The 22,047-nt window shown below is 42.6% G+C and overlaps 1 protein-coding gene across 1 annotated transcript in view; it reads right to left on the bottom strand.

Annotated features, from left to right (window-relative positions):
* The window catches only part of SELENOT (selenoprotein T), a 29,297-nt gene extending 12,858 nt beyond the window's left edge, over nt 1-16,439 (bottom strand). Inside the window, exon 1 of the mRNA XM_043874559.1 lies at nt 16,191-16,439. Within this exon, the coding sequence (XP_043730494.1) occupies nt 16,191-16,327 (137 nt within the window). The 5' untranslated portion in view covers nt 16,328-16,439. The remainder of the gene's footprint in view (nt 1-16,190) is intronic.
* Nucleotides 16,440-22,047: the final 5,608 nt, after the last annotated feature.

Raw genomic sequence — 22,047 nt, 5'->3', positions numbered from 1 at the left:
GATGTATAATGTACAACATGGTGACTATAAACTAATAATACTGTATTTCATATATGAATGTAGCTGGGAGAGCAGCTCTTGAAATCAAGTTTTCAGCACAGAAAAAAAAACCCCAACAATGTAACTATGTCTATAATGACAGATGTTGACTGGACTTATTGTGTGATTATTTTGCAATATATGCGAATATCAAGTCAATACACTATACACCTAAAACTGTTATATCTCAAAATAAAACACTGTACATTTATTTCTGAAAAATGAAGCAATTTACAAGACTGACAACATATTCTTAGACAAGTTTACTCATACATAAATAAACACTCCTCCCTATATTTGCCTTCAGATCTGTGAAGAAAACACAAGTAACTTTTTTCCTATATAATGACTTCCCCCAAATGTTCAAATTGTTTTGAAATAGTAATCATTATTGCTGACAGATGTTTCCCAAAATAAAACATATCCAGTGTTTATCGAGGTACGAGAGATGTCAAATTAAAGGCACACGTGGTAAGGAGTCAGTAATTACTTCCCATCTACCACCACACCCAGCTCTTTCAACTTTTGCACTCTTTCTGGGTCAGTGAGTAAAACTATGTAACTCATAGAATACCTTCAACAAAATAAGTATGTGAACATATTAAAAACATGTTGTAGCTGCTGCCTCTTCCTTCCGCCCCTGAACCAAAGTCCCTAAGAAGTAAGGTAAACCGTGGGAATATTAGTCCCCCTGCAGTGCGGGAAGCACAGGAGACCCGGGTTCAGTCCCCGGGTCGGGAAGCTCCCCTGCAGAAGGAAATGACAACCCACTCCAGTATTCTTGCCTGGGAAATCCCATGGAGAGCAGCCTGGCAGGCTATAGTCCATGGGGTCGCAAAAGAGTCGGACACGACTTAGCAACTAAACATATAATCACTTTGCAAATCTCTTCCTTGTAATACAAAAATACCTTACAATAAGAAGCAACTTTTGCAATGGCTAAATTTAAAATATTTCACATAGTACTTTTCAAAGATCAATTTTCTAAAAGACAGAACCTGCATACAAACTAGATGATCCTTCTGTGATGAATAGAAAGGAAACTTAGGAATGGCCATGTTGTTTCAAATACATTCTGTGCTTATTTCAGTCCATCATGTTTCAGTCTAATTCATGGTACCAACCATCCCAGTTTTCCTTTTCTACACCAACATCTGCCCATAACTGTAGTCAAATGCCTGCTTACATCAAATCCCACCTCTCCTATTTCCTTACTAAAGGAAAACAGGGCAAAATCTCAGCTATTTATTGTTATGAGATAAAACCTTGTGAGTTCTTTCTATTTCTTGCATTTCTTGAACTTACCACCCCACCCCCTTTTATTTAGAATAATCTCCCCTCCAATCATCCAACACATAGGATTGGCTCCTGTTTATACAATAAAACTCAACTTCCTGCCAGTACCTGATGTTCTAGAAATGCAAACCTGCCACAGGAAGACCTGAGTGCCTTGTCTAAAAAGGAAGAACCAGGATTTTAAAAAGTAACTATCACGATTTCCCTAGTGGTTCAGTGGCTGAGAATCTGTGCTCCCAATGCAGGGGGCCCAGGTTTGACCCCTGCTCAGGGAACTAAAGGCCAATAACTTAGGAGCGAACATGCAGCGATAAAGACTGAAGACCTGGCAAGGTCAAATAAATAAATAAGTATTTGTTTAAAAGGTAACTCTCTCCAGACAGGTGAACATTTAATCAGAGCTACTGTGGGCAGCGGAGAAGGCAATGGCACCCCACTCCAGCACTCTTGTCTGGAAGATCCCATGGACGGAGGAGCCTGGTGGGCTGCAGTCCATGGGGTCGCTAAGAGTCGGACACAACTGAGCGACTTCACTTTCACTCTTCACTTTCAAGCATTGGAGAAGGAAATGGCAACCCACTCCAGTGTTCTTGCCTGGAGAATCCCAGGGACGGGGGAGCCTGGTGGGCTGCCGTCTATGGGGTCGCACAGAGTCGGACACGACTGAAGTGACTTAGCAGCAGCAGCAGCATTGTGGGTAGAGAGGGGTAATCTTTTAAAACGACTAGGGAGAGGAGATAAATCAATCTTCAAAGAGAAAACAATTAAATTTTTTACTGAGAAAAGTATGCGTGTGAGCCAGGGGCAGAGTGAACAGAGTCCTCTCAGACGGTTCAGTCTCACATGTCAGCCCATCCTCAGGCACAGGTGCATTCCTGTCTTTGGATTCTGTACTATTCTTTTAGCAATTTTAAACGGATTTCCAAATATGTTGTTTAAACCGGTTTAAATTGGGTTTCTCTACTTGCATTCTAAGAATTCCAACTAATATTTACCCTGTGCTGAACCCAGAAGATCAGAAAGGTATTTGGTAAATAGCATGTCTTCTAACTATCAACAATCCAATAGTTCAGTGATCATTGAAAACTGCATTTTTAGACGTAATCTTTATTTCTCCTTGTTCTGTTCAGTAGACAAACTAGTAACAGGCATTTGTCTAGTGCATCTCCTGCTACGCTAACTGCTTTAAGCAATGAAATCTGAACAAGGGCTTCTATAAACCATATAAGAAACAAGATATTTGGGGTGAATAGACAAACCTGATAAATGCTTTCTAAGAAAAACTACAAACAAGAATGCTTACACAGTGTTCATAACGGCACTATTTATAATAGCAAAGACATGAAAGCAACCTAAATGTCCACTGACAGATGGATGTATAAAGAAAATTTAGTACCTATATACAACGGAATATTACTCAACCAGGAAAAAGAATAAAACAATGCCATTTGCAGCAATATGAACGGACCCGGTAATTATCATACTAAGTGAAGTTAAGTCAGACAATGCCAATGAATTTATGCAAAAAACAAAAATAAGACTCACAGACAGAGAAAACAAACCTACGATTACCAAAGGCAAAACGTAGGAGAGAGATAAATCAGCAACTTGCAATTAACAGATAAACACTACTATATATAAAACAGATAAACAACAAGGACTTACTGTATAGTACAGGGAACTATATTCATTATGCTGTAATACCTCTAATGGAAAAAAAATCTAAAAAAATAATTGAACCACTATGCTGTACACCCAAAATACTGTAAATCAACTGCACTATATTTCAATTTAAAAAAAAAAGAGTGCATACACACTCTGACTGAAGATCAAAATGGAGACCAGAATTCACTCAGGATTTTTAAAAGCTGCAAAACTTTTAAACAGGTATGAGCTTACCAGGTTTAAGAACGATATTAAATATGAAATCAAATTATGTCTCTTCCACTTGCCTAACTCTCGGAACACTGCAGTGGCCACCATGGTAAAAACACCTGGGATTACAAAATACAACAGCTAACAAAAGCTTCTAAGATTCCAGGTTTCTTGAGTTTATTCCAAAGCTTTCACAAACCTAAAATTCGGTAAGTGATCTGTTTTTATTCTCTTTATTTTTTGTCTTTTTCTTGAGGTCACTAGTTTCTAGTTTCCCTGTATCTTTGGCATAACATTTCAGGAAATCTTTTGCTGCAGACTAGTCCATAAAGATGGAGAAGGCAATGGCACCCCACTCCAGTACTCTTGCCTGGAAAATCCCATGGACAGAGAAGCCTGGTAGGCTGCAGTCCATGGGGTCGATAAGAGTCGGACACAACTGAGCGACTTCACTTTCATTTTTCACTTTCATGCATTGGAGAAGGAAATGGCAACCCACTCCAGGGTTCTTGCTTGGAGAATCCCAGGGATGGGGGAGCCTGGTGGGCTGCCGTCTATGGGGTCGCACAGAGTCAGACACGACTGAAGCGACTTAGCAGCAGCAGTCCATAAAGAACTAATAAACTGTATAAGTTCCTCAGCTCTTTGTGGGGAAGGGATTTTCTCTCTTTAATCTGGAAAGCATTTCTCATCAACAGATTTATAAGGTATGAAGCCACTCAGTAAAAGTGATTTGATGAAAGCATTCAATAAATGGCAACTCACCTGCATTATGCAAGAATTTTTGTCTCAACTTAAAATATTTCACATAATTCCACGCTTTTATTCTTTTCAATACATTGTTTTAAATTGAGGTGTAATTCACATCCATAAAGTTCATCCTCAGTGCATTTTTATAAGTTATCAGAATGATTAGGAAAACAACAACAACAACATAGTGTTCTATGCTAATTCACTGACCAAACTAGAGGTGTCTCCAAGCTGCTTTGCTGCCTCTCTCACGCTTTCAGCAGCATGTTGTAGACTGACTTCAGGTAATTAGAATAAACTCAATAAAAAGACCAGGAACCTTAGAAAGAAAACCACAAAGAGGAACCCTAGAAAGAAAACCACCAACAGGAGAAGTAGTAGGGGTATCTCAGAAACAAGAGCAGCAGGAAGATGACGGACGATAGCACGATGAATTCTGGAAGGTGAGCCCCGCCAGTAAAGACGGCAGCCAGGTAAAAAAGGTTACTGAGTGTGGAGTACATTCAAAACTGACGTTTCACATGCATCACATTCTGCGCCTGAAAGCCACCAAATTGAAGTAGAGGTGGACCAGGGAAAAGCCCACCTGAAAGGAACAATATGAGAAAGCGCCGTTCAACACTCCACTTAGAAACTTTCAAGTGGGGGTGAGTGGGAGAAGACAGGTCATGTCATGGCGCGAGTGGACTAGCACGGGACTGTATTCGTTGTTTCGATAAATACTGCTTGATGGCAGGTCATGGTTTCAGGTTCTAGATATTCAGCAACAAAGCAAAACAAAGATCTATGCTGCTGCGATGCCGGCAACATTCTAATGAAGAAAAGAGTAAGTTGGTAACAGTCTAATGGAGAGGATACAATTCATCCATTGATAATATCTGAAGCTGTTTTCCTTGTCTTGCTTGAGAAACAGGAATGAAAAAAGTGAAACACCTGAGGGACTATGCAAAAACTGTCACAAATTCAAAGAGTAGAAACAGCAAAAAAAAAAAAAAAAAGATTCAAAATAAAAGCCTACATCCAAAAATATTCTGCAAGAAGAAAAAAAGAATGATAAAAGAGATAAGGGAGGACTGTAAGAAACCAAAAAGCAGAATTAAAAAAATATATATATTTTGAGGCCCTAAAAGAAGAAAATTGATGGGTGGAAAACTGAATCAGTAACAGGTGAATAATACATAAAAATTACAGATCTGAGTAGTATCATCAATAGAGGGAGTTTGTTGATAAACCAGGTTTTTTTCCTATAGAAAACACCCTGAGAGACCACAGAATATTTACAACAATTGATCACAATTGGTCACAAAGAAAGCCCAATAAGTATGTGGATGAAGAATGTCATCAGCTATCTCAGTAAGCAAAGGATGCTGCAACCATTAAGCCATCAGCCACTGCAGACGCCCCCAGCTTCGCACCCTGAGGGGATTCAGGATGGAGAAAAATAGGATATAGGACATAGACAGTTAAAGTACATATCAAAGAAATTTCAGTAAGCCCAAACTCATGCAACCTCCAATATGTAGAAGAGCACTAAATTCATTAACTTGAGAGGTTCTTCTTTCATTAACAGTAATCTTCTGATGCTCTGATAACCATTTGTTTTGTTTTTTTTTTTTTTCTGCAAAAACTCCTGGTTCCTCCCCTACCTCTTGGTAATAGTCCCTTGTTGATGAGAGGCTGTCTCCCAGGTCTCAGTCCTCAGTATGTCCGTGGAATAAAATATAACAGCAAATGTCACGTTCTCTAATTACAGAGCAATAAACTAGTGAATTCTAAAAAACCCAACTCACTTTAAGATCTTCTAGTAAGAGTATTACCTAGTTTAACTATGTCAAAATTTTAAATGTGATACCCATTAATGTAATCATAATATTTTACTTCTACGGATTTAGTTTATGGAAATAATTGGACAAGTACACTAGATAACTGACAGTCACCTAAACAAAGTAACTGTATGGAAAATGAGGACCAACGTAGGACTTCTCTGGTGGGCCAGTGGTTAAGAATCCACTTGCCAATGCAGGGGATACAGGTTCAATTCCTGGTCTGAGAAGATTCCGTAAGGCCAGGCAGCACAACTGCTGAAGCCCACGTGCCCCAGAGCCCATGCTCTGCAGCGAGAGAAGCCCCTGCAGCCAGAAGCCTGTGCACAGAGACCAGAGAAAGCCTGTGCGCAGCAAGGAAGACGCCGGTATAGCCAAAAATAAACACATTCTAAAAAAAGGACAATCAGGGCAAACATGAACCTTAAACAAAAGACTGAGTAGCCGACTTCCCTATAGCTCAGATGGTAAAGAATCTGCCTGCGATGCAGGAGATCCAGGTTTCATCCCTGGGTCAGGAAGATCCCCTGGAGAAGGAAATGGCAACCCACTCCAGTACTCTTGCCTGGAGAATCCCATGGACGGAGGGGCCTGGCGGGGGACAGTCCAGTGGGTCACAAAGAGTCGGACATGACTAAGTGACTAACACAAAAAGAATACCTATCTTATGGAATATGATGCCTGTTGATACAGAACAGTATTTAGTGATATGAATGGGTAAGTGATGGAGGGGAAGGCAAATTTCATAAACCATACAACTATGAACTATGAACTCATTAATATAAAATATAGCATGTGCCTGTGTGAAGAGTCAGCTTGAAGGATGATTCTTCAAAATGTTATCAAAGAGCTACAAGGGTTTTTCATTTTCTTCTATATACTTCCTCTTTTTATTATTTTTACAACAAACAAGTTACTTTCAGAGTGAAACCGAGAGGGAACTTGTGGGGCTCCTGGGCACAGAAGCCTTTTTGTCCTCTGTTTCTCATAGCCAAGACTCTAACCTCCAGGACATTCCCTGAGTTTCAAAGGGCAGATGGAACAGTTGCTTATAAGGAAAGGAGCATCCAAGAAACCTCACTGAGGTGAGGTTTAAGAGACCAGAGAAGCTCCACAAGACCACCTGGGGCCCTGCACCCACCCTAATCCTGTCAGCAACCCCATCCTGAACTACTGTATGAAACTCAGCAAATCCCCCTGGGTTGGGACACAAAGCAGGAGTCTGCTCCGTCTTCCTTTGCCCGGCAAGCCGGTAAGACTATTCTTTTCTGCTGATGTGTTCAGTTGCCAAGCTGTGTCTGACTCCTTTTCGACTCCATGGACTCTAGCCCATCAGGCTCCTCTTCCATGGGATTTCCCAGGCAAGAATACTGGAGAGGGTTGCCACTTCCTTCTCCGGGAGGTCTTCCTGACCCAGGGAAGGCAGATCCTTTTCTACTTCACCCAAAACGCTGTCTTTGAGATTCAATTCAGCACCAGTGTACAAAGAAGCTAAGCTTTCAGCATCTGCTGCTGCTGCTGCTAAGTCGCTTCAGTCGTTTCTGACTCTGTGCAACCCCATAGACGGCAGCCCACCAGGCTCCCCCGTCCCTGGGACTCTCCAGGCAAGAACACTGCAGTGGGTTGCCATTTCCTTCTCCAATGCATGAAAGTGAAAAGTGAAAGTGAAGCCACTCAGTTGTGTCCGACTCTTCTCGACCCCATGGACTGCAGCCCACCAGGCTCCTCCATACACGGGATTTTCCAGGCAAGCGGACTGGAGTGGGGTGCCATTGCCTTCTCCACCCTTTCAGCATCAAGTCAATAATCTTAATTTTTTCAAGCTGAAAGCCAGTAAGTAAAGCTTTCAAAGGTTTATTTACTGAAGTTACCATTGTAACATTAAAGACAATAAACAATAAATTACTAAACGCAGTAGCAGATACACTGCGGCGTCTGTAACAGATTATCTGAGTCCAGCTCTCCCTGCTTCCTCTCTGCTCTGCCTCTCTGCTGAGTCAGGCTTCATTTGCATGCGTCCTTCCTTCAGCTAGGAAAGCTCATCCTCTGTATCTCCTGAAGGAGCTCCCCATACCCTTCAAGATTTCATTTCCTTCTCTGCAAAGCCTTCCAGCCTCCTGAACAGGTAATCTTTCCTCCCTCTGGGTTTTTAAGACTTATTTTAGAACACGCAGAACACAATGTTTTACTGTAACATTGTTTACATGTCTGTCTCTCCTACCAGACAACTGGTTTTTAAACGTTACAGTTAAAAAAAAAAAAAAATCTTCCTAAAAATTGAACAGAAAGGGAAAAAAGTGGTATGAAAAAGGGGGCATTAAAAACCAAGGGCTTTGTTGAGGTTTGACAGAAAACAAAATTCTGTGAAGCAATTGTCCTTCAATCAAAAAACAAAGAAAAAAAAAACTAAGGGCTTGATGATCAGTTCTTGCTAAAATCTATGTGGCCACGATTTCTGATCAATTTCAGGCTGCATCTCAATCAAGATAAAGTATTTGAAAACATGATTTTCCTTTTTGGAAATGAGAGTCATTTCCTAGGCGGTTGATAAGAAGTCTAGGGGTCCCCAAGGAGAGAGGGGTCTGGAATTCTCAAGGAGGAAGAAAGGTCAATTTTTTTTTTCTTTCTACATTCCTTAGGATTATATAAAAATAATGAATCCTGCCTGAGGACAGTCTCTGGATTAAACCTTCTGGCTAATCCTGTTATCTTGAAAGGTAAATTATGGGAGTAGGTCTGGTGAGGTCTTTACAACCTCCAGACATTCTTTGGATTCATTGGAGAGTATATAACTCCATTGCTAACACTAGCAAGCGGGTACTGGGTACTCTTTCTGCCCCTTCTGATGTCTATGTCAGAAGCTTTCTCTATCTCCTTTATACTTTAATAAAATTCTATTACACAAAAGCTCTCAGCCATCAAGCCTTGTCTCTGGCCCCGGACTGAAGAATTCTCCTCGGGAGGCAAAGAATCCCGGCATCTTTTCGTGGTTCAGCAACAAGCTTCCAGAAAACAGGAAATATCAATCAGATGAACCGGAGGGCTCCAACTACACTCTTAAGTGACAAAGATGTACATGAGACACACATACATGCTTTCACCTTTTTCCTTTAAGTTTCTCAACAGTACTTAATAGAATATTAGAAGTAGCAGTTGTAGAGATCCCTTAAAAAACTGGAAACAGACCTGCCATACAACCCAGCAATCCCACTGCTGGGCATACACACCGAGGAAACCAGAACTGAAAGAGACACGTGCACCCCAAAGTTCATCGCAGCACTGTTTACAATAGCCAGGACATGGAAGCAACCTAGATGTCCACTGGCAGATGAATGGATAAGAAAGCTGTGGTACATATACACCATGGAATATTACTCAGCCATTAAAAAGAATGCACTTGAGTCCATTCTAATGAGGTGGATGAAACTGTAACCTGTTATACAGAGTGAAGTAAGGCAGAAAGAAAAACACCAATACAGTATATTAATGCATATATATGGAATTTAGAAAGATGGCAATGATGACCCTGTATGCGAGACAGTAAAAGAGGCACAGATGTAAAGAACAGACTCTTGGACTCTGTGGGAGAAGGCGAGGGTGGGATGATTTGAGAGAATAGCATTGAAACATGTATATTATCATATGTAAAACAGATCGCCAGTCCAGGTTCCATGCATGAGACGGATGCTCAGGGCCAGTGCACTGGGATGACCCAGAGGGGTGGGATGGGGAGGGAGGTGGAAGAGGGGTTCAGGATGGGGGACGCATGTACACCCGTGGCTGATTCATGTCAATGTGGCGAAAACCACTACAATATTGTAAAGTAATTAGCCTTCAATTAAAATAAATTAATTTTTAAAAATAAAAATAAATAAAAAAGAAGTAACTGGAATACAACCAACATCCTTATTGTGCAGAAGAACAAGTTGAGAGCTAAAGAGATATATAATTTTCCCCTAAGTCATTCAGAAGATAAAAAGGCAGACCTTTTTAGACCTCCAAACTGCTGGTCCAGTAAATGCTCAGTTTCCCAGTAACTACACCATTCAAAATGTATGAGGTTTCTAAATGATATATTAAATTTGATTTTGGCTACCACTTACCTTAATGGCAAACTGTAAGGAAACAATGTTCCAATTTTCTGTAAGAGGAGATAAAACCTTAAAACCATTCATATTTTACTTATATCTAAATGCTCTGAACTGAAGTACTTCATTCATTATTAAGAAGAAACAACTATTATATGCCCAGCAGTCAGTTAGCTCCTGCTGTTTATTTTCAAAATGGTCAAAACAAAATGATGACTAAATTCTATGTATCTTTAAACATACACCACAGTGGCAGGTGCGACAGCTCCCGTTTTACTTCTCTCTATAGCGCTCTACCACTACCCTGCTATTTGGATCAACTTCCTATTACTCCTTTATTTCACTGTTCCCAAGCAGTACATTCTTCCCTTTCAGCATCTCTCTAAAAACCAAAATTTATCTCATCATCATTCGTGTGTCACAGTTTTAAATGGCCATATTTTTCCCCTTCTGAGTGCCACATAAAATAATGGTGTATCTTACAATCGATCGTATCTTAGGTTTTGAGAAATATAATACCTGTTATCTTACAATCTATCATATCTTAGGTTTGGAGAAATATAATCCCTGCAATTTAAGTTTTTAGTTTCAGTTACTATTGACTATTTGGGAGAGATGAAAATTTCTCTGTAGGATTTTGCCCTGGCTGCTCTGTTTTTAGTTTTAAAACTGAACAAACAAAAGAAACTTATGGTTACCAAAGGGGATGGGGAGGTGGTCAATTAAGAGTTTGGGATTAACACATATGTACTACTGAATGTAAAACAGATCAACAGGGACCTTCCGCAGAGCACAGGAAACTACACTCAGCATGTTATAACAACCTATCATGGGGAAGAATCTGAAAAAGAAAATATATATAATATATACATCACTTTACATTTTAAACACAACATCATAACCTACACTTTAGTAAAAAAAAAAAAAAAAAGAAAAGAAAAGATTCAGGATTCCTCCCCTTTCATTCCCCCCACTACACACACACAAATCTGTAAAAAACTATTCTCTCCTTTAACCATTTATCATTAGACATCGCTCCAGAACCGAGAAGCCACCTCTGACACCTCTCATTCCAGGCCACCTCCGGGCCTCAAACATGTCATCCCTGGGAACTAACTGACTCTCAGAAAGACCTCAGACTGCACCTGTACTTCTACCAGCACCCTCTGTTCCGAGCACCACTGTCTCCTGCCTGGGCAACTTCAGGAGTCCCCTAAACCGTCTCCCCGTAGCTATCTGCTGTCCCCTGTAAGGGGCTTCCCTAGCGGCTCAGACGGTAAAGCGTCCGCCTGCAGGATGCTTGCAGGAGACCCAGGTTCGATCCCCGTGTCAGGAAGATCCCCTGGAGGAGGACATGGAAACCCACTCCAGTACTCTTGCCTGGAGAATCCCTGGACAGAGCAGCCTGGTGGGCTACAGTCCATGGGGTCGCAGCGTCGGACACGACGGAGCGACTGACACACACACAGTGTCTTTCCCACGCTGATACCTGCTGATTTCCCCTTAACGGGGCCCTTCAGACCTCCCAGGGTCTGCGCCACCTTCTGCCTGGTCTTTGAGGTCAGGAGCCTTGACCTCAAGAAATTATGTTCTCTCCTACTATAAGGCCACCGAACGTGTTATTTCCATTGCTCAAAAATGCTCCCTAAATATATTGTAACCTTCAAATCTGTTCAAAGTTCATTTTCTCACAGAAACCTTCCCTGATCCTGTGACTAGGTATCTCTCATACTATATTACTTTCCTATTGCAATTAACACAACGGGAATTTTATGTGTTGCCATGGATTAATGACTGCCTTCTAGTCTTGCCTTTAACATCTATGAGAGCACTGAACTGAACTCCCAGCACCAAACAAAGCATAGACTTGGGGCTCAACTATTTGTTAAACATAAAATATTTGTCTAAAAAACTGTAACTCACAATTTCTCAGATTTCCTCCATTCAGCATTTTACTAATCTTGATCGATATTAACATCCAAATCAGTCTTTGGTCTTTATTTTCTTACCTCCATACTATGAAAGCAAGGTTAAATTGGCATAAATTTAAATTAAAATGTCTTCTAGTAATTGTTTCATTTATCTCTTAAAACTCCATTTAGAAATTGGTTGTCCTAAAATTATAGCAGCAGGTTCGTTAACAAAAATTGGAAAATTCTGATGCATTCTGCTTACGTTTTGAAATCTTAACTTTAATCTACTATTCTGAGTAAATCAATTGTCAAATGTTGACTAAGTATTAACCATGAAGAGATGCAGATAGTAATCTCTTTAAACTGCAACAACTGTAAAAAAAAAAAACCTGCAACAACTGATACTATGTTGTATGATTACATGTTAATTCACATATATGGGAGGAAAAAAGCATGCATACAAACACTCCAAACAGTACCTGTCAGAATACATTTATACAAAAATCACAGGAAAAAAATGTGATAAAGGAATTTTAAGTTCTGATCAGAAAACTTCTTTTTTTATGCTTAATGCCTAAACATCCAAGTAAACAGTATAAATTTTCCTCCAAATATGCAACATCCTTAAAGGCATCTAATTCAATGACTTGATCGACTGATGTAATAAACCAAACATTCAGTTATATTGTGCTTCTCAGGAGGCTTTGAGAGGAGCCACCTCTGCCCTGTTCACCAAGTTGTGTTTAGCCTTTGGCACAAGCGGGTCTTGAATGAGGATTTACTGAAGAAGTACATGAAAACAGGACAGGAAGTCTGTTGAAGCTACTCTGCATGCTTGGTCTCTCTCCCTTCAATTCCATTCTGCATTATTTTGTTCTGTTAGCAATTACAAAAGTGCGACAATTAACAGATGATATACTGAGTTAAAGAAAGAGTACTCATAATAAATATAAAATGATAAAAGGCAAAAGAAATGGAAAGGAAGGGAAAATAGCTCATGTACACACTGCTGTATTTAAAATGGATAACACAAGGACCTGCTGTATAGCCATGGAACTCTGCTCAATGTCACCTGCCAGCCTGGGGGGCTTGGGGGAGAACGGATACATGTGTACATACGGCTGAGTCCCTCGCTGCTCACCTGAAACCACCAGGACACTGTTCATCGGCTACACACCAACACAAAACAAAAGGGTTAAAGTTTGGAAAAACACAAGTTTAAAGTTTGGGAAAAAAGAGTTCTCTGTTAACACTGGTAATCAATGAAAAGTTGCACTTTATAGTACTTCGATTTTAAATGGAATTAAAAGAATTTTCACAGATTTATCCTCGTCTTAGCCTCCTTCCTTTCCCAAACAAACCTGCAAATAAATGCCCAAGAGATTCTACCAAAATCAGAAACTGAATATTAACTTTACTATATACAGATGAGTCTCAGGGGGGAAAAGTAACAAACAGGCTAAATTTACCTGCATTTGGTAGGGCATAGGGCGTATTTTTTTTAATTTATTTATTTAATTGGCAGATAATCACTTTACAATATCGTGGTGGTTTTTGCCACACATCGACATGAATCAGCCAGGAGTGCATGTGCCCCCATCCTGAACCGCCCCCCTCCCCCTCCGTCCCCTCCCCCTCCCTCCCCACCCCGGGGTCCCTCTGGGTTGTCCCAGGGCTCCGGCCTGAGTGCCCCCTTCGTGCACTGAACTTGCTCTGGTCCTCTAATTTACATGTGGTAACACACACATTTCAATGCTATTCTCTCAAATCATCCCGCCCTCCCCTTCTCCCACAGAGTCCAAAAGTCTGCTCTTTACATCTGTGCATCTTCTGCTGTCCTGCACACAGGGTCGTCATTACCGTCTTTCTAAATTCCACATATATGCATTAATATACTATCGGTGCTTCTCTTTCTGACTGACTTCACTCTGTATAACAGGCTCCAGTTTCATCCACCTCATTAGAACTGACTCAAATGCGTTCTTTTCTTTTATAGCTGAGTAAGTCCATTGTGTATATGTTTACCACAGCTTCCTTATCCATTCTCTGCCAATGGACATCTAGATCGCTTCCACGTCCTGGCTATTGTAAACAGTGCTGAAATGAACATTGGGGTACGTGTGTCTCTCTCAATTCTGGTTTCCTCGTGTGTATGCCCAGAAGTGGGACTGCTGGGTCACAAAAGGGCACAGGGCATATTAACAGGTGTTTTTTTTTTTTGCCCTATACAGATCTTTGTTTTTTTAGAGCAAAGAAAGCATTTTATATGTAACATGCTTAGGAGGACTGCAAAAGAATTTATTAGGACAAGTCTGTACTTCTCTGCTTAAAGAATAAAAGGAAACAAAAACTAAGTAACAGAAGTTTAACTGAGGGCGTTCCTGGAGGCCTAGTGGGAAACAATCCGCTTCCCCAATCAGGAGACACCGGTTCCATCCCCGACCCAGGAAGATGCCACGGGGCAAAGAACAACTAAGCCCGCCACAACCACCGAGCCTGTGCTCCAGAGCCGGGAGCCGCAGCGACTGAAGCGCCGGCCCTTCTCGCGGGCTCTGCAACAAGACAAGCCGCCGCAAGAGACACCCGCACGCCGCAACCGGACGGCAGCCACTGCTCATCACAACCAAGGAAAAGCCCGTGCAGCCATTAAGACCCAGCACAGCCAAATATAACTAAATAATTTTTTAAAAAGAAGTTCAACTGAAGTACTTATGACTTTTTTGAAGTTTAATTTTAAGAACCGAATGCCTTCCCCTACATTTATTTATACATTTTCAAAACTTTGCTGTGTACCTAAGAGGAAGGTACATTTGTTAAATTATTGTGACAAGTAAACCAATATAAGCAACTTTAAAAGAATATTTTTGAAAAGCACAAATGAAACCCAGAGATAAGAAATAGAAAAAATTACATAACTTGGAAAATGCAGTCTTTTTTTAACTACTTAAATCCAAAAGTATCACACTTAATCCTTAATAATATTTATAAGTTAGTAAGAAGACTGCCACTTTCAAAAAAAAAAAAAAGGATGGGGAGGGGGGAGCCAGAACGGTCAAGCCAAAATTCCCATTTACAGTATCACATGAAAGATGATATACAACGATATACGCCAGACACACAGTAAACACTACAGGAAGCTTTTTTCCAATCAGAAAGAAGCAGCAAGGTTTTAGTTTTCACTTCAAAAATCTTATTTTCTGACTTTCTTTAAATGTCACTTAAACTGATTTAATTTTGAAGATTTGCTTAGTCTTTAAGATTGAGCAAAAAGCTAATTGGATAAGCAGAAAATCTAAATTTTAGTACACTTATATTAACACATGAAGCTTGAAAAAACTGATCTTAAATGCATTAAGGCCAACACCAATATTCAAAAATAACAGGATTCTTCAGATTTACTAATCTGACTACCCTCTTCTGAGAGGGGGGGGGGGATCTTTTGAGATACAGGATTCTAATTTCTACAATGTTACAATTTTGGTTTTTGTTTTTCATCGGAGCCTTTCAAACGTTCCCCAACACCACCTACCTTATCGCATGCATTGCTATTCTGCTTCCAATACTTAACTAGGTAACAACAAACTTACAGAAAATTGTCAAAAACTGCCGGGTTTGGGGGGATGAGGGATTGCTTTTGCTGTTTCTCTTAAGGCCCAAGAGATCTGAAAGGTGGAGAGAGATGCCAGGGCAAGGAACTCCCGGGAGTATGGGGATTGGAGAAGATGCAGTTGTCTGGGAGTGAACGTTTGTCAGAAGAGCAACGTGTTCCTTTTCAAAAACAGTTTGGAAATTGCAAACGGAGAATCAGCTTCTCCATCCAAGCCCATCAGCTATCAGAATCCCTACTCCCTCATCCAACAGTCAGTTCGGCGGATCCTGGAGAAAAAGACGTCTGTCCCTCGAGGGATCCCTCCAATGACCCAAGTTAACCTTCGTCTAGCCGGGCAGCGAGGCCGCCAGGCGCAACCCGCGGAAGGCGAGAGGCAAACGAACCCAGCGATAAACGCTGGAGCTCCGGCGCTGACACCGCGCCGACTCATACATAACCCGCCTCCGCAAGGCAGCCGGACGGCCGTGGCGTGACGCCGCCGACCGGGTCTCCGTACGGACAAGTGTCCCCACGCCTTCGCCTTTCAGTATTGACCATCCCCCTGCCCCCAATCTCCATTCCATTCATTCGAGGAACCAAAAAAACACAAAAACCAAAGTGAGCGGCTGCGCTTGGAGGCAAGGAGGGCGGCCAGGCCATCCCCGGGAAGAGACCCGGAGGAGGCAGGCGGCGGAAGGCGGCTGGCGCCGTTCTTCCGGGCTGGGGAAGGGTCAGCCTTCTAGGCCGCGGATCCGGGGCCTCGCGTAGTCGGAGGAGCCGAGCAGAGGCGCGGCCGGGAGCCGGCGCACCTACTCACCAAATCTGGAACTTGAGCAGCGGCCCCGTGGCGTACTGCATCTTCAGCCTCTTGCCAGGCACGCCGCCCAAGTTGGCCGAGGCATCGCTGCGGACCACCGCCGACGCCGCCACCAGCAGAAGCAGCAGAAGCCTCATCTTAAAGCAGCCAGCCAGCTCGGCCGCCCTCACGCTGAGACCTCGGCCAGCCCAGAGCCGAGCGGGTGCTGGGAACTGATCGCCACCGCGCAAACGCGATCCGCCAAGGTCGAGCGGGGGAGCCGCAGTGCGCATGCGCTCCCCGGCGCGGCGCAGGCCGTGCGACGGAGCGAGCGCGACCCGTCTCACTGTCCGGCCCCACCAGGCTGGTGGGCGCGGGCGGCTCCGGGCCGGGGAGAGGGGCAGGGAGGGACCTGCTGCCGGGGCGACGCCAGAGGAGCCTGCTAACGGAAGCTCGCGACACAGCCGGGGTCTGCATACAGTTTAATGCAGACATTGACCTCCCCGAGACGTTTAAGAACACGTGTTTAACAGTCTTGATTCAGGTGTGGGCGCTAAGAGAGAAAGCCCCTGCCTGCCGAGCGGAGAAGGAAAAGGCAGCCCACTCCAGTACTCTTGTCTGGAGAATCCTGTGCACGTGGGAGCCTGGTGGGCTGCCGTCCATGGGGTCGCCCAGAGTCGGGCTCGACTGAAGCGCCTAAGCATGCATGCATGCGTTGGAGAAGGAAAGGCAGCCCACTCCAGTGTTCTTTCCTGGAGAATCCCAGGGACGGAGGAGCCTGGTGGGCTGCCGTCTGTGGGGTCGCACAGAGTCGGACACGACTGAGGCGACTTAGCAGCAGCAGCAGCTGCCTTCCGAACAGGAATGCTTCACTCTTTCTGGCCGCGCGCTATGGCCTTTTGTTTTAATTTCCTTGCAATATTGATCTCTCCTAAAGGAATCTTAAAAAAAAAAACAAACAAAACCCTTTGGAAAACTTAAATCATATTGTGGTTTTAGTCGCTAAGTCGTTTCCCACTCTTGCGACCCCACGGACTGTAGCCCGCCAGGCTCCTCTGTCCGTGGGATTTCCCAGGCAAGAATACTGGAGTGGGTTGTCATTTCCTTCTCCAGGGGATCTTCCCGACCCAGAGACTGAACCCTGGCCTCCTACAGTACAGGCAGATTCTTCAGCAAGTGAGCTACCAGGGAATTCCCCAAATCATATAGAACAGAATAATTACCTTACTCATTAACAGCCCTTGACAGTTACTGGCATTTTGACCATCTTAATTGCCTGTAGTACAGCTCTAACTGCTTTTCCCAAAGGGAAGAGAGTAGGAGACAAGTAACGTCATCTATAGATTTTTAAGGGTGTAGATCTAAAAAATAACGAGTTGGGGGGAGAGGAGCAGGAACTGATCACAATAGCATCATCCCAACGTAAAAAATGAAATATTGCTTAGTACCAAAATATCCAGAGTTCAAATTTATCCTGTCTTAGTACTTATTTTTATTGTTAATTTTTCAGATTGTTACTGAACCAAATGGGTCTGCTCACTCCAAGCTACTGACATTGGGCGGCAGGGAAGGAAAACGTGGCATTTACTATAAACGCGCCAATACACAGGGGTGAGTGCCTGTGCCTAAAAGCCTGAAATCTTCGATGGTTAGGGGGATAGTTTTACAGACAAAATTTGGGGTGAGGCCTCAGGGTGGGTGGCTTTCTTTTGATTGGCTGGTGGTGAGGTAACGGTGGTGTACCAGGAATCTTGGGCTCAGCCTTAAATTACCATCCTCCACCTGAGTAGGGGCCTTGTAGTCTCTGCCTATTTCCCAAGACCACACTGTTGTGACTGCGCAATTGTTTTTTTTCTCTTGGCTGCATCGGGTCTTAGTGTTGGCACTTGGGATCTTCACTGCGTCGTGTAGGACCTTTCAGTGCAGCTCAAGGACTCTCCGGTTGTCACAGGACGGCTCAGCAGTTGTGGCGTTCCAGTATAGTTGCCCTAAGGCATGTGGGATCACAGTTCTCTGCGTTGCAGGGTGGAATCTTAACCACTGGGCCATCACCCTGCGCCGTTTCTGAACTGCACTTTTCTGGTTTCTGCATCTCTAACTTCCCTGTTAGCAACCTTTTGAGTCTGCCCTTTGGAACTCAGAGAATGTCAAAGAGGCTAAATGAAGCCTATTTTCTGCAACCAAGAAATTGGGGACACAAAAAGGACTAAAATCAGAACCAAAGTAAAAAGGAATCCATTGCCATTGGTTGATATCTGTTTTAGGTTCCGTCAGAGAAAACCTTAAGGTCAAGATTACACCAGGAACTTTTAAAGTTCCGTTTGTTATCCAGTGCAGCACACACCACAGGAAATCAAGGAGGGTCTCAGTAAGAGGGTTTTAGGAAAATTGTTGTAGTACCTGGGCTTCAGAGGATTTGGGGAAGAGTATTGGGAATGCCAATGGAAAATTTGGCCATATTTTTGAAAAATAAAGCCTCAGAATTAATACATTTTAGTCATTTGGGATCATTTAGCCCAGATATCATAATTAATGAAATGCATCAGGTATGAGTTCTAGTTCTCAATAAATGTGTATGCCCATGAGTCAGATGTCCAAGCTGGATTTAGAAAAGGCAGAGGAACCAGAGATCAAATTGCCAACATCTGTTGGACTGTAGAAAAAGCAATGGAATTCCAAAAAAAGTCTACTTCTGCTTCATTAACTATGCTAAGCCTTTGACTGTGTGGATCACAATAGACTATGGAAAATTCTTAAAAAGATGGGAATACCAGACCACCTTACCTGTCTCCCAAGAAGCCAGTATGCAGGAAAGGAAGCAACAGTTAGAACCAGACATGGAACAACAGGCCGATTCAAAATCGGGAAAGGAGTATGTCAAGGCTGTATATTGTCACCCTGCTTCTTTGACTTCTATGCAGGGTGCATCATGCAAAATGCTGGGCTGGATGACTCACAGGCTGGAATCAAGATTGCCAATCAACAATCTCAGATATGCAAATTATACCACTTTAATGGCAGAAAGCAAAGAGGAATCTAAAGAACCTCTTGATAATGGTGAGAGTGAAAAAGTTGGCTTAAAGTGCAATATTCAGAAAACTAAGATCATGGCATCTGGTCCCATCACTTCATGGCAAATAGATGGGGGAAAAGTGGAAACAGTGATTTTATTTTCTTGGGCTCCAAAATCACCATGGATGGTGACTGCAGTCATGAAATTAAAAGACTCCTCCTCCTTCGAAGGAAAGCTATGACAAACCTAGACAACGTATTAAAAAGCAGAGACATCACTTTGCCTAAAAAGGTCCATATAGTCCAAGCTATGGTTTGCCAGCAGTCATGTATGGATGTGAGAGTTGGACCATAAAGAAGGCTGAGTGCTGAAGAACTGAGGCTTTTGAACTGTGGTGTTGGAGAAGACTCTTGGGAGTCTCTTGGACTGCAAGGAGATCAAACCAGTCAACACTAAAGGAAATCCGTCCTGAATATTCATTGGAAAAACTGATGCTGAAGTTGAAGCTTCAGTACCTTGGCCACCTGATGCGAAGAGCCAACTCATAAGAAAAGACCCTGATGCTGGGAAAGATTGAGGGCAAAAGGAGAAGGAGTCACAGAGGATGAGATGGTTGGATGGCATCACCGACTCAGTGGACACGAGTTTGAACAAACTCTGGGAGATAGTGAAGGACAAGGAAGCCTGGTGTGCCTCAGTTCAGGGGTTGCAAACAGTCAGACATGACTTAGTGACTGAACAACAACAGTTTCTCATATCCAACAGTTTGAATGAAACCCATGATCAAAATTTGTTTCCCAATTTAAGAATGTAGTGAAAGTCTGAAAACATTTCTGAATAGTTATTTCAGCTCACTCTGACTAAAACAAGTCAAATATCTTAGTGAGACAAGGAGGAGGGCAGGGCACACTCTTTCATCAACAATTTTAAAATGTAATTAAAAAAAAAAAAAAACTTCCCTGGTGGCTCAGTGGTAAGGATCCACCTGCCAATGCAGGAGATGTGAATTCAATCTTGGGTCAAGAAGACCCCTTGGAGAAGGAAATAGCAACACACTCCAGCACTCTTCCCTGGGAAATCACATAGATACTGGTGGGCTACCGTCCATGGGGTCGCAAAAGGGTCCCAACTTAGCGACTCAACAGCAACAAAGTTTTTAAAAAGCTATCTTTTACAAATACTTCCTAGAATAAATCTAAAATGAAATGTGTAAAACTTTTACAAAGAAAAAGAAAAAAGTTTCTATTTACTCTTCAAGGCCAATTCACTGTTCAGTGAAGTTTACCCTTAACCCTTCCTGCACTATACCCCGAGGCACTCAGCTCTGACCTCCTAGCTAGTCATTATGCATCACTGTAATCAGTTATTACTACGTCAGACTCTTCTGTTTTTAGCCGAGATTGGCAGGGGCAAGAACTGTCATTAGTCCTTGTAGTCCAGGTAACTGTGGACTTCTTGAAATAGTGAGAATAAGATGAGAACAAATAATATCGACTACTATCTATTGAGTGCCTGGGGCTTTACCTTCATTATTTTTTATTTATTTCATTACTAACACAGCAAATAATGTTTAAATGTGTGCATGTCATAGATGGTAACAATTTTAAATAGTGAAGAAGAAAAGAGAATGTAAATAAAGGCCAGAAGAGGGGTGGTTACATGACTACCGTGCTGGAGAGGGTTTCGTTAGGGGATGAATGGGAAACCAGAATGGAAATGTAGGTGGCGCAGACTGTGCAAGTTCTTGAATGCCAGGCTAAGCAGTTTAAATTTTTTTCCTATAAAAAAATGGGAGCTATTGAAGATTGGCAGCATTATCAAAGCACTAAGGAAGCCTGATGTAGTAACCGTGAGCATGACTGAAGAAAGAAGTGTCTAAAGGTAGGAGGTCACATACAACATGAAGATGCAGACAATCATTATAAACCACTTTGACACAGCATAGAAACGGTGCAAAGGGGACTTCCCTGGTGGTCCAATGGTTGAGAATCCCCCTTGCAATGTTGTTAAGTCATGTCCAACTCTTTGTGACCCCATGGACTGCAGCATGCCAGGCCTTCCTGTCTCTCATGGTCTCCCAGAGTTTGCCCAAGTTTATGTCCATGGAATCACTGATGCTATCCAACCATCTCATCTTCATCCTTGCAATGTAGGAGACACAGACTCGATTCCTGGTCAGAGAACGAAGATCCCGTGTGCCACAGGGCAGCTAAGTCCAAGCGCTTCAGCAGAAGATCGCACGTGCAGCAACTAAGACCCAATACAGCCAAATAGATAAAATATTTTTTTTTTAAAGAACAGGGCACAAGGAATAACTAGACTTGTGGGTTCTTGAGGAAAGACTTCTTAAAAGAGGATCGCTATAGGATAAGAAAATATTTCAAGTGGAAACAAGGAGATGTGCAAAAGTAGGCTAATGGAAAATCTCATTTTTCACTGCTGGGGCTCAGACATGTGGGGTGTGGTTGGCAAGTAAACACATGTGGATTGTAGGTGGGGGTGGGGGAGCCATGGGGTGAATCCTTCTGGGAAATAACGCATTTCAAGGGAATGCACCAGAGCTTCCCTAGTGGCTCAGTGGAAGAACCTGCCTGCCAGTGCAGAAGACACAGGTTTGATCCCTGATCCAGAAAGATCCCCACATATGCCCACGTGCCACAACTACTGAGCCTCTGCTCTAGAGCTCGGGAGCCACAAGAGATGGTGCTGCAACGAGAAGCCGAAGCACAACTAGAGATTAGCTCCCGCTCTCTGCAACTAGAGAAAAACCAGTGCAGGAAGGAAGACCCAGTACAGCCAAAGATAAATAAATTAAAAATTAAAAAAAAAAAAGAGAACGAGCCAAACGACATAGAGCCCAGGCAG

This window comes from Cervus elaphus, chromosome 19, assembly GCF_910594005.1.
Source record: "Cervus elaphus chromosome 19, mCerEla1.1, whole genome shotgun sequence".
NCBI classification, from domain to species: domain Eukaryota; kingdom Metazoa; phylum Chordata; class Mammalia; order Artiodactyla; family Cervidae; genus Cervus; species Cervus elaphus.
This window is presented reverse-complemented; position numbering and strand designations above follow the sequence as displayed.